Source organism: Alosa alosa, chromosome 16 (genome assembly GCF_017589495.1).
Source record: "Alosa alosa isolate M-15738 ecotype Scorff River chromosome 16, AALO_Geno_1.1, whole genome shotgun sequence".
In the NCBI taxonomy this organism is placed as follows: domain Eukaryota; kingdom Metazoa; phylum Chordata; class Actinopteri; order Clupeiformes; family Clupeidae; genus Alosa; species Alosa alosa.
This window is the reverse complement of record NC_063204.1, coordinates 11240711-11252743: the sequence shown is the minus strand read 5'-3', so window position 1 is coordinate 11252743 and position 12033 is coordinate 11240711. Positions and strand designations below refer to the sequence as shown.

The following is a 12033-nucleotide window of genomic DNA, read 5'->3' as shown; positions in this document are numbered from 1 at the left end:
GAGAGAGAGAGAGTAAGAGAGAGTAAGGGAGAGTGAGAGATGGAGTGAGAGCTGGTTAAAGGTAAGGAGAGGAGAGAGGCAAGAGAGAGTAAGGAGAGAGGAGAGTGAGAGATGGAGTGAGAGCTGAAGAAGGTAAGGGAGAGAGAGAGAGTAAGAGAGAGTAAGGGAGAGAGAGAGAGTGAGAGAGAAAGGGAGAGAGAGAGGTGGAGAGGGATAGAGAGAGTGAGAGAGAACAGGGAGTGAGAGGAGGCATAGAGAGTGAGAGATGGAGTGAGAGCTGAAGAAGGTAAGGGAGAGAGAGAGAGTAAGAGAGAGTAAGGGAGAGAGGGAGAGTGAGAGATGGAGTGAGAGCTGAAGAAGGTAAGGGAGAGAGAGAGAGTAAGAGAGAGTAAGGGAGAGAGAGAGAGAGGTAAGAGGTAAGGAGAAGGATAGAAAGTGAAAGACAAAGTGGTGAGAGAGTGGAGAAGGTATAAGGAGAAGACAAGTGTAAAGAAAAAAAAAAGTAAGTGAGCAGTGGAAAAAGAATATACTATGTGTATGCAGAAGAAGGTTAAAGGAAGATAGGGGAAGATAGGGAAGGGAAGAGATAAAGAATAAAAATCTTGAGTGTGTAAGAAAATATCGATGAACTCACTTTGTCTTTAAATCGGTCTTACTGAAAACGCCGACACCTGAGGGAATCCCACCACCACCTAGAGTTAATAAAATACACACATAAAACACCGGGGAGGTAGGAAGGGTAAGGCTTTAATAATAATAAGTGTGTGTGTGTGTGTGTGTGAGAAGTGTTATTATTCTACCAAGCGAAATGTATACTCTAAGATTAGACTTATTCAGGTTGGTGGGCTGTGTTTGTCTTTGTGTCTATGTGTGTGTGTGTGTGTGTGTGTGTGTGTGTGTGTGTGTGTGTGTGTGTGTGTGTGTGTGTGTGTGTGTGTTTGTGTATGTGTGTGCGTGTTTGTGTGCATATTCTGGAGGGGGTGATGTGCGCATCCTCAGAGCTATATATTTCTTTACTGTACTGAACACATCTGACACATCTGAAACATGGTGCTGAACAGTGTGTAAACTGCTTATACATGTTTTTAATTAACAAGTGTTTATTTGATCATGTTCATGTATACACAATCCTTATTTTTACTCTCTTGCAACGTTAGTGTTAGGCAGCCATTTGAGAACATCCATTCAACAGCCATTTTCTCACAGACAGACAGACAGACACACACACACACACACACACACACACACACATGCTTGTTAGACTCACTGAGAAGACCTCAGCCAGGGGAAACAGAGTGAGAATTGAGGATTGAGGATTGAGGAGGTGAACAGAAAAAAATTGAGTAAACGAGTGCAGTGAAAAAGAGGGATGAACAATGGATGTTTGAGAAATCAAGTGTAATTAAAGTTGGAAAACAACGTGCAGTGATCTATGTCAAGACTGTCATAAGGTATCCCTTCTTTTAATATAATTCACAGCATCAAAGGGTGTTTGTGGTTTATTGTTGGTAGTGCATTAAGAGTAGCCAGTCAAGCCTAAGTGTTAAATAGAGCTTGGTACAGTGTATGAGAGGAATTCGTAAGTGTCACAGAAGCCCAGCTAGCTAGCAGTAGTCACCCAGGACAGGAAGGAGGGAGAGCTAAAAAGCAGCAAGGAGAGTCATGCAACATCATCTTACACACACTGGCATTCACAGGGGCTGCTACGACACAGTTATTTACAAAGGGCGCATCAGGACACGAAAGCAGGTCACAAGCTTACTATAGACCACAAGCCTATGGATGGATATAGAAAGTGTGCAATAAATAGTTTGGGAGTTTATGAATAGGTGTGCTGCTAAAGAGTGCCTACATACTGACGACATTACAGATTTAGTCATGCTATCACTGTCCGTATTCAGTTTCACTTCCATCCATTCAGCTAATCTAATGGTAGGTGTCAAATTACTGACTAAAACAGAAAACTGAGTCATGTCATAGTCACTGATCCAATTAAAACCTCGCCTTAAACCTTAACCTCTATATATACAACAACATATAATAGTTACCGGTACCTGCTAACTTAACCTCTATATATACAACATACAAAACTTAACTTCTAACTTAACTTAACCACTATATATATATATACAAGATACAAAACCTAACTGCTAACTTAACTTAACCTCTATATATACAAGATACAAAATCTAACTGCTAACTTAACTTAATCTCTATATATACAACATGCAACATACAAGTTAACTGCAGACTGGCAGTCCTGTATTCTTATCTTCTACCTTCGTATGTACTTTTAAGGGAGGACCAATCCCATTGCTCTACCACTATATTTAAAGTGCCTGCCACTATGTGGTGCCCCTTCAGGACAGAGTCACAGGGGATAGGGGTTGACAATCTTTATGAAAGAAATGGGACACACTTTTAGTCTTTAAGTATGTGTAATGTGACAAACCCTATGTGTGGTTAAAATAAATAGTCTGCACTTCTACTTCCTTAGCATGTTAGTGTGCACTTTTAAGGGCAAAAGTGTACAGGTATGTGAAATGGGACCAAGCCCACAGTGCCGGCTATCTTACCCTTCCTCCGCCAGGCTGGTGCTTCATGTTGTCCGTGGAGCCGATCTTGGAGCGGGCATTGCGGACGTCGGGTGTGGGTGCGGTGGCCGGGCGGGTCTTGGTGGCGGTGCCGGTGCTGGGGCGGGGCGCGCGGGGCACGGGGGGTTTCCTCTCAGGCACGGAGGAGGAGGACGGGGCAGTGCTGCTGGGGGTCCTGGTGGTGGTGGTGGTGGGGCGTGGGCGGGCAGCGGCCCCAGTGCTGGCGCTCGTCGAGGGCCTGGAGGTGGTCTTGGAGTCTGGAGACGGAAGAGTGTGTGAGGTGAGGAGAATGGTGTGCGTGTGTGTGTGTGTGTTTACATGTGTGTTTGTATGTGCCAAAAGAGAAGAGTGGGAGAGAGAGAGGGAGAAAGAGGAGGAATACAAGGCATGAACAATAGGAAAGAAGAAAAATATAGTGAATACAATAAGAAGTGTGTGTGTGTGTGTGTGTGTGTGTGTGTGTGTGTGTGCGTGCGTCGCGTCGCGTACGCGCGTCTGGCGTCGTGGTCGCGTCGCGTCAAGTGTGTGTGTGTGTGCGCGATTGAGTAAAGAAAAGAATTAAAGAGTGAGAAGTTGAATTATGTGGAAGTGTCATAATCTCAGCCAGAAGTCCGTAAAACTCAAACAAACAGTTGAAAAAGAGGGACTAAAGAACAGCTCATTAATCTCTGGGGTAGCCATCTCTTCTGCGCACAATGGCCTCCAACCAGCCGTGAAATTACCTTGGATCAAAATTAGCATCCAGCAAATAACCACAGCAACAGGAAACTATGGATCTCTCTGAAGCATTGCCCAAAAAGGTGCTTCAGAGAAAGAAAAAAAAAACCACCTTCTCATTCCACTTGATTAAAACTACCACTGCATTCTGAATCAACACATTTAGACTCTCCAGACAGTGGTGGTTTACTCCCGTTCTCAGGTTTTTTTTCTTTCAGTTTTTCACATCCCTGATACTTCAGCTAGAGCACTCGACGCTGGAGTAATGCTGCCTCTCACTGTCTCAAAATCAAAATCGAGGGGAAATCCGGTCACCGCTCACTTGAGGACAGAAGGGTTTATCGGTGGCGCTGGGACTGGATTTTACCCGTCGTGGTGAGAAAGCCACCAGGATGAGATGTAAAATGTGCTGACCGGAGAGGAGGATTACCCCCCCAACCCCCCCCCTGAACACGCCTGCAGCATGCCACTCCCGCTCCTACACACATCTCTCCCAGCCACTAGTCAACAGCCAACAGCCAATGGCTTATTCCTCATTTGGCATTAAAGAACATTTCAACATGAGCTCACGGCATGTCAGTGCCGCTCTTGGGATTGTGGAAGGTTCACACTGCTGAGCTGGATAGATACTCATCAAAATGGTGATCATTCAGCAGTGACCATTCAGCAGTGACCGTGCAGCAGTCCAGGGAGCTCTAAATCGGGGTTGCTGTGTTACAAGCGGCAACAGCATCCCATACCAATTAGGCGTTCAGTGCGCACAAGGACCCGGGCCCAAGTCTGGCCTGAGGCCATTTCTCGATCCCACTCCCCATCTCTCCCCCACTTATTTTCCCTGTTTACTCTATACTGTCCAATCAATAAAGGCTAAACCAATTCTCTCAATTACATTTACATTCATTAATTTAGCAAACGTATTTATTATCCAAAGTGACTTACATATGTCAATTACATTACAAGGGCTATTATCCCCACAGCAAACTCTGGGTTAAGTGGAGGTAGATGTGAAACAGAGGGGTGTGTGTGTGTGTGTGTGGGGGGGGGGGGGTTGTATCCTGACCTGAGCTCCTCAGAGTGCTGGGTTTCTTCTCCTCTCCAGGTTTACTGTCAGTCTTCGCTGCTGCAGAGAGAAAGACCAGACAAATAGAGACATAAGGACAAATAAACACACCGTGACAGAGAGGTGTCTGAGAGGCCAGAGACAGGGGAAGTCACACACAAAGATGTCCTGGACAATATAAAATTACTGGCATCCCTGGTAAGGTTGAGTTAAAAAATCATCTTTCTGTGATTTGTCTTAAAGACATACCTGTGATAAATCTAAACCAACATGTTCAGTTACTAAACTGCACATAAACTAAACTGAACTCTCTCCTCTATGTAATGTATGTGGCTACATGTCTCTGTGAATAAACTATTATGTTTTGATTGTATGAGTGTGTTATGTGTTAAAGGAATCGTCTGTAAGAAATGTATTTCAATAACAGCAATCATAAAATGGCCCTGATATGTCAGACATTAAGAAATCATGTTCATTTCAAATACTTATATCACTGACAACAGTAGTCCGGCCAGGATATTGTCATTTAAAAAGTTGCAGCCCTCAACTGATGGTGATGTTGTGTTTTGTCATTTCATGTTGTGTTTTGGCCTGATGCGCCACCCTCTACCTATCTACTAATCACAAAGACAGTAGTGTTTCGGCATCCGGGTTGGCCACCTCGAGTCAGGGGGTAGGGGGAGGGGATACACCACTCTACAGTAATTTGAAAGTGATTGCATTACCAGTTTTTGCCACAATCCTACATATGGTTCCTTTAAGCAGAGACTTTCTAATGTGGAGACACAGCACTCAAAAAATACTCCATAGAAATGCATGGGGCTAGTTTGTCACGCCAATATGGCCGTTGTCTACACATATCCCACCCCTTCTTCGGCAAAACGTCGACATATGAATACATTGAGCCAATCATATGGTGTGTTGTGAAGACATTGTGCCAATCATGTGTTGTGATCTCGCCGCTGGAGCAAGATTGGTGTCGTGGAAGCCTTTGACGCCAAGCATTTCTGCTGAAATGGATGCCCGACGAGTGCCCAAAAAGCGTTGTCAAATGGCCGCCGAGTGGAGGGACTTGCCTAAAAGGACTTTGCTTTAAGTAACACACTGCACAGTGTGTAGATTGGAGGAGGCAGGAGGTTTTCAGACTCACCCATGGAGCGCCGTGCTGTCGGAGCGCTCGCTGTGGTGCGGGCTGTGAGTGACGTGCGGGTTGCCGTGGTAGTTTTGCTGGTTGCTGTGGCAGTGGTGGTGCCATTCTTAGTGGCTGTGACGCGGGCTGAGGGGGTGGCAGTACTCGCCTTTGGCACTGGGGGGCGCTTCTCTGTGGTGGTCTGGATAGGAATGGAGAAGGGTGAGGATCAAGAGGAGATGGGGTGACCAGGTGACACCGGACTGAAGTTGCACTCAGAGATAAGCAACAAGAGATCATTAATGACATTCAGCGATGGCAAATGACAAAATAACTGTTGGCAACACAAGATGCTGCGCCATGGGTGGAGGTGACTCTCAGCGAGGCCTCAAGTTCTGATCTGGTCCAGATCTGGCTTTGACCTTTGATCAGCGTGAATCTCTATTCAGGATCTCATCGCTGGGGGTGGGTGGTTTTGTAAGCCTTCAAAATTACACAATGAACTTTGCCCTTTGATTTGCTTACATATGTCCAATTCTCTGGACAAGCGATTGAGAAGCTTACAGTTCAGAATTACTCAGTTTATGCACCGGATGATGAATCAGTGGGCCTAATGTATTTATACTGCTCTACCACAGACTTCCACTAGAGGGGGGTAGCAGCTCTTTAGGCCAGATCACTCTCGTGAAATTGATTAAATGGATTAATTCATTAACAGATGAAGTATCAAATAACCTCCTTATAGGGTTACATTACATTTGAGTTCAGGTTTACAGAGTTTCTAGGTGAGTCAAGTTTTCCTACATGAATGTAAAGCACAAGAGGTCATTTTGAAAATGAAAGTAGGAAAAACAGAAACATTTATTCTTCCCAGTCCTTCCCAAGTGTTTTCCTGTGGGATTAAATGGAAAGATCATAGATTTCTCTTTGCTTCATAGATTTCTTTGCTTCTCTTTGCTCTTAGCGTGTGAAACTAAACAGTGTTTCTAGTTCTTCCCTTTTTAAGCAGGTTGCCCCTGGCTACAGGGTGGTGTTGCCATGGTGCTGTAATGTGAGAGGAGCGTGAGGCGTAAGGGAGACTGAAAACCTATATTCTGGCAATGCTGGCTTCTGACGCCTGATCGCCTGAGGAGAGGAGTCTTTCTCTCTCTCTCTCCCTCTCGCTCTCTCTCTCCCTGAAGCTTCTGTCACTCGTGGCTTCAATAACAGGACTACAGTCCTTTTAAACTCACTCCAGAGAGGAGAAGGGATCATAAGAGGTCTGAGACCCCACATCAGACCCAGTGGCTGATGGGATAGAGGAGGACGAGTCTCAGGCAAGGCTCTTGGGGACTCTTGGTAGTGTCCTGTTAGCCTGTGATGAATGAGGTCAGGTCTCTCATCCCTCCAGTTTCCTCCACTCCTGGCTGTTTGGGCTCTCTGCTTTCTCTCATAACTATCCATTTGTCTTCTCTCATACATCCTGCTCCCTTCTTCTCTCTCTGGGGGCAGCTTTTAACTCCACTCATCTGTTTCCCTCTTCCCTCATTCCCCTTGCTCCCCTCTATTCATTTGATTGTTGCACTCATTTCATCTCTCTTAAAGGACAACTCCGGTCTAAGGACGACCTAGGGTCTATTTTTGGATGATAATGAGTGTAAACCTTTGTTGGAGACCAAAACGAAATTAATCAGAGTAGTTTAAAGTATGACCGGAATATGCATTTACAACGAAAAAGCATATAGCAACAGCCTCGGGGGCAAGCTCACTACATCAAAGAAAATTGCTACTTTAAGCTACTGACAAGGTTGAAAATATCATTACACTCCTGTCTCGTCTCCCTCACTACCTCAGCTCTCTTCCTTCTCTTCACTAATTCTTTTCTGCTTATGTCTACATTTCCCCATTTCCATCCCCATGTGTATTTCAGATTTCTTTCTCTCTTCTCTATCTCTCCTCTCCACTCCTCTCCCTGTTCTGCCGTGTTGAGAGTAAGCCTCTAACCTGCCACTCAGCACCCTGTTGGCTGAGAGCTTACTGCCTGCTAGGTTTAGCAGCACCATGTAGTGTAGCGCACCGCGCACTCTTACTGCTTCCCAGATTAATGAGGGACAGCCAGGCAGGGCTTTCACCTCAGATTAGAGAGAGAGAGAGAGAGAGAGAGAGAGAGAGAGAGGGGGGGAGAGGAAGAGAAATAGAGAGAAGGGGCGATAGGGAGACAGAAGGGGGAAGAGAGTAGGGGAGAGAGGGAGAGAGAGAGAGAAAGAGAGAGGGGAGATAGAGCAAGAGAAAGACTGAAAGAGAGATGCTGAGGTAGACTGGAGATATGGTTGGACATTTTTTTTGTCATTCTGTTGTGCTACAGACAGCAGCGTGGTTTGTGTCATTGAATGGTATTGCCCCCTTTTTAGGGGAAAACAGACTGCTTTGACAGCTCTGTTAAAAAGCCTTGAAAATCTTAAATTATTAAGTAAACATGAAGAAAAGCAATATAATATTGTGGGGTTGGGAGTTATCTGTGTATCAGTGGGATTTGGGCTAATACTCATTTGCAGATTTTGCTATTTCCAGTTTACTAACGGAAATATCACAAACAGATGCATTGTGGAACTGTTGTCAATGACCACACAACTGTTTAGCTAAGTTTAGCATGGTTAAGTCCTAATGTTATATCCTAATGTGAAGTACATAGAGGTTACACCTTTATTCGCCCCACACATGAATTAGCATCTTCTACAACGTCCATACGACTGTATTTTGAATAAGTACTATAGTAAAATAGTTTACGGTGTTACACTCAAGGTTTGTTGTTAACCAGGAAAGAAAGTAATTTTAAATTCTTGCCGGTACTACCACCACAACTTTCATTGCTTCATATTGTTCATCTTGTTCACCTCTCCTCTGAATATCAGCAGGACTGCCAACGTTTAGTCCAGCTTGGAGTGAGATTTGTTGCAGATTAAAGTTTGTGTATGCACAGCGCATGCCCAAACACACCTAAATAGACTACACTAATGAATTTATCATTATTTGTAGAACGTTCATCGGGATATATTATCTTGCCCACACTTTCACTCTCTCATCTCACACCCTCTGAGGGAATGAGATGTGTCAACTGCGTGGGTCTCCCGCTCAGTGCATGACAGTTGGCAGCTTTGGTTTATGCAGGCAGCTGCTCTCTTCTCTTTCCAGTACTGCATACTGCCACTGAATCTTTCAGTGGTACGCAGTACTGGACCGTACTGGCCTACATTTAGCCCTGTAGTTAATGTTAGTTAGTTATTGTTAGCAAGCTAACGGTCAGTGAAGCTAACATTATTTGTTGGCTACCAGCCAATTCTGTCCGTAACATCAGGATATTGGAGGTGAATTTGATTCCTAAAGTATTTTAAACGTTAAATAATCTCTATAAAACCGGTATGCTTGTAATACATTTTGAATCCTCTGTGAATATGAAGTTAAGAGTAATTTGTAACTGCTACCAAATCTTGACATTAACTTTAATGGTATGCATCTGGTTTGTTTTCTCTTAAAAAAAAAGGTGTAACCCATCGATGATGCAAACCCTGGCAGTATATAGTTTGCTTAATCTGTATTTTTGGATTAAAATGGTTCTATAGCGCACATTTTTGGCAAATAACACAAAAGTAAAAAAAAAAAGCATCTGATGCAACATGCATTCAAACCTGAAAATTCATCCTGACAGGGAGTACACAAAAGGAGGACACGTCATGCAACCACCAGCGCCGCCCTGGTGCACAGTCAGGGTAAGGTAGTGGGTATCATGTGGGTGAGGGTGATGGGGTGACTTACCTTGGGTTTGACCTCTCTGGCAGCTGTGGAGGAGATGGTAGAGGTGGGGGGTCGGGTGGTGGCGGTCGAGGGCCGCTTTGGGATAGTGGAAGGGGTAGGGGCCTTAGGCACAGGGGCTCTTTTACTGAGGGTGGAGGCAGTGGTGGTGGAGGCTGGGGTCGGACGTTTGGGGGCAACAGTTGCAGACGCTGATGCCACTGAGCTCGGCCGAGGCTTGGCCGCGACCAGTTTGGTCGCCCCGGCAACGGGCTGAATGGCAGGACAGAACACCAGACGGATGGAGGGAGGGAGCAAAGGATGAACGAAAGAATAAAGGCAACGAAAAACAACACAAAACCCCACAGCAAACACAAACATGACAACAGCAACAAAATATGAGCAGCCAAAGCAGCATTTTTAAACAGTTAAATAATGAAAACCATTAATCCACTCACTGTGGGTAAATACCAGCATTTACATAAACCTTCAATACCTGAGGGAGGGGGACTTTTGCGTTCAGTTGGAAAGGTTATAAGCTGATTAATTTCAGAAATGACACTGGTGACAGAGTGATTATCCTGATTGCTAAATGATGTTAGAACTGAGACAGTACAACGAGCTGGAAAAGCACTTGTATGTGGACATGAAAAAAGCGGGAGTGTAAGCAGTTGTGAATGGGGGAGAAAGAGGCCACGTCCTCATTCCTTTGGGACAGATGAAGAAGTGTAATGGGCCTACCTTGGTCTTCTTCTCTGGGCTGCTGCTGAGGTCCTTGCTGGTAGCTGCTGGTTTAGCTGCAGGTTTTTTGGCCTTGTCAGTTTTGTCGTTCTTCTCCGCCACTTTGGCCGTCTTCTTCTCAGCGCTCTCTTTCTTTTCGGGCTTCTCTGCCTTGCTCAGTTTGTCCACTCCTTCCTTCTTGTCAGTCTTGGCTGGTGTTTGAGCTTTCTCCTTTTCAGCTTTCTGTGCCACCTTTTCTCCCTTCTTTTCTTCCTTCTTTACCACCTCTTCTTTTTTCTCTACCTTTTCCTCCTTTGTTTCTACTTTTTCACCTTTCTTCTCCATTTTTTCCTCCTTTTCTACTTTTTCATCTTTCTTCTCCATTTTTTCCTCCTTTTCTACTTTTTCCTCCTTCTTCTCCAACTTGTCATCTTTCTTATCCACTTTCTTGTCGTCTGTTTTTGGAGTCGTGTCCACCTTCTCCACTTCCTGTTTCTCTGGCTTAGCTTCAAATTTGTCAGCCATTTCCATTTTTTCAACTTCTTCTATCTTATCTGTTTCTTTACCTTTCTCTGCCTTGTCAGTCTCTTTCGCCTTTTCAGCCAGGTCCACATTTTCAACCTTATCAGCTTCCTTGGCTTTCTCAGATTGATCTTTCATCTCTGCGTTTTCAACTTTCTGAGGCGTTTCAGGTTTGTCGGTCTTTGCCTTTGAATCGACAGGCTCGATTTTATCCTTCTCTTTGTGCTCGTCTTTCTCTGCCTTCCGGACTGTGTCCGCCTTCTCGTCCTTGTCCATTTTGTCGAGATTCTCCAACTTTCCAAACATGTCAATCTTCTCTGTTTTCTCCAGGTTGCCTTTTGGCTCTGCCTTCTCGGTCTTGTCTGCTTTATCAAACATGTCAAAGTCGTCAAATGTTTGGAAGCCATCCATCTTGTGAGGCTTATCCGTCTTGTCTGCTTTGACAGGGAAAGAAAAAGAGAAAAAAAAAACAAGCGGAATATTAGTTTTTGAATTTCTCATGTGTTTCATTCACCATCAGAATACAACTGTATGGTAGCCCTATGTGTAGATTTACAAAACGTGACTAGTGACAGTGGTGACAGTGTTTTGTAGTGACAGTGTTGACCTTCATAAGGATGAATTCAGGCCGGTGGCTGAAAGAGATATTAGTGATGGAGTTATAATGGAAGCCAACATTTAAGCCGTGAATTGGATGCAGACTTGTCCTTCTGTACAAGAGGCGTTTAGGAATAATCATTGATCCTAGAGATTAGAGCATTTACTAGGTCAAAGAAAAAATGCCCTTCTCCCGACGGTCGACTACTCTGACACACGACAGGGCCAGGGTGACACAAGGACACACTGATAGAGGCACAAACACATATGCACACGCAACAAACACATATGCACGCACATCATGTGTAGGGTCAATGAGTTTATCCAGCTACCCTCAAAGACCCAGACAGGCAGCAGATCACCACGTGGTTTTCAGCAGCCCGCTTATCAGTGAGGAGCAGAAGATTTCATAGAGAATCTTCACTGATGTGGGAATTACACAGGAATTCAGGGGATGACCAGAGCCAGATCAGGGGCCACATCAGAGACCGAGGTACGGTCGGATATGCCATTAGAAGGGGACATTTACTGCACTTGTATTCAGAGTTTCAAGTGCAAGCTTAACACACCCATACACGGCCCACACAATCACTTAAATACGCACATTGCACACACACACGCGCATGCACACAAACACACACACACACACTTTCTAATTTAACACTCCCCCTCTCCAGCTCAGTGGGGTCCATTTCAGTCCCAATGGAGTGCTGAAAGACAGAGCAGGCCATCTGGAAGGCACCCTGCCCTGAGACAGATGCTCTGGAGGGCACTGGGTGCTTAAGGCTCCTTCACGCAACCTTACTGTATGTACCCTTCAGAAAGACACACACACACACACACACACACTTAAACACACACACACACACACACACAAGCACACACACTACACACACCACACACACACACACACACACACACACACA

At 44.9% G+C, this 12033-nt stretch overlaps 1 protein-coding gene across 8 annotated transcripts in view; it reads right to left on the bottom strand.

Annotated features, from left to right (window-relative positions):
* The window catches only part of LOC125309986 (microtubule-associated protein 4), a 106834-nt gene that overhangs the window by 14232 nt on the left and 80569 nt on the right, over positions 1-12033 (bottom strand). For 7 of the 8 annotated variants that reach the window (XM_048267132.1, XM_048267134.1, XM_048267135.1 and 4 more), the window contains 5 exons: positions 10010-10944; positions 9293-9541; positions 5522-5702; positions 4372-4431; positions 2577-2851 (listed from right to left, as the gene is read on the bottom strand). In XM_048267132.1, coding sequence (XP_048123089.1) covers positions 2577-2851; positions 4372-4431; positions 5522-5702; positions 9293-9541; positions 10010-10944 — 1700 coding nt within the window. The remainder of the gene's footprint in view (positions 1-2576; positions 2852-4371; positions 4432-5521; positions 5703-9292; positions 9542-10009; positions 10945-12033) is intronic. The other variant, XM_048267131.1, reaches the window with a different exon arrangement.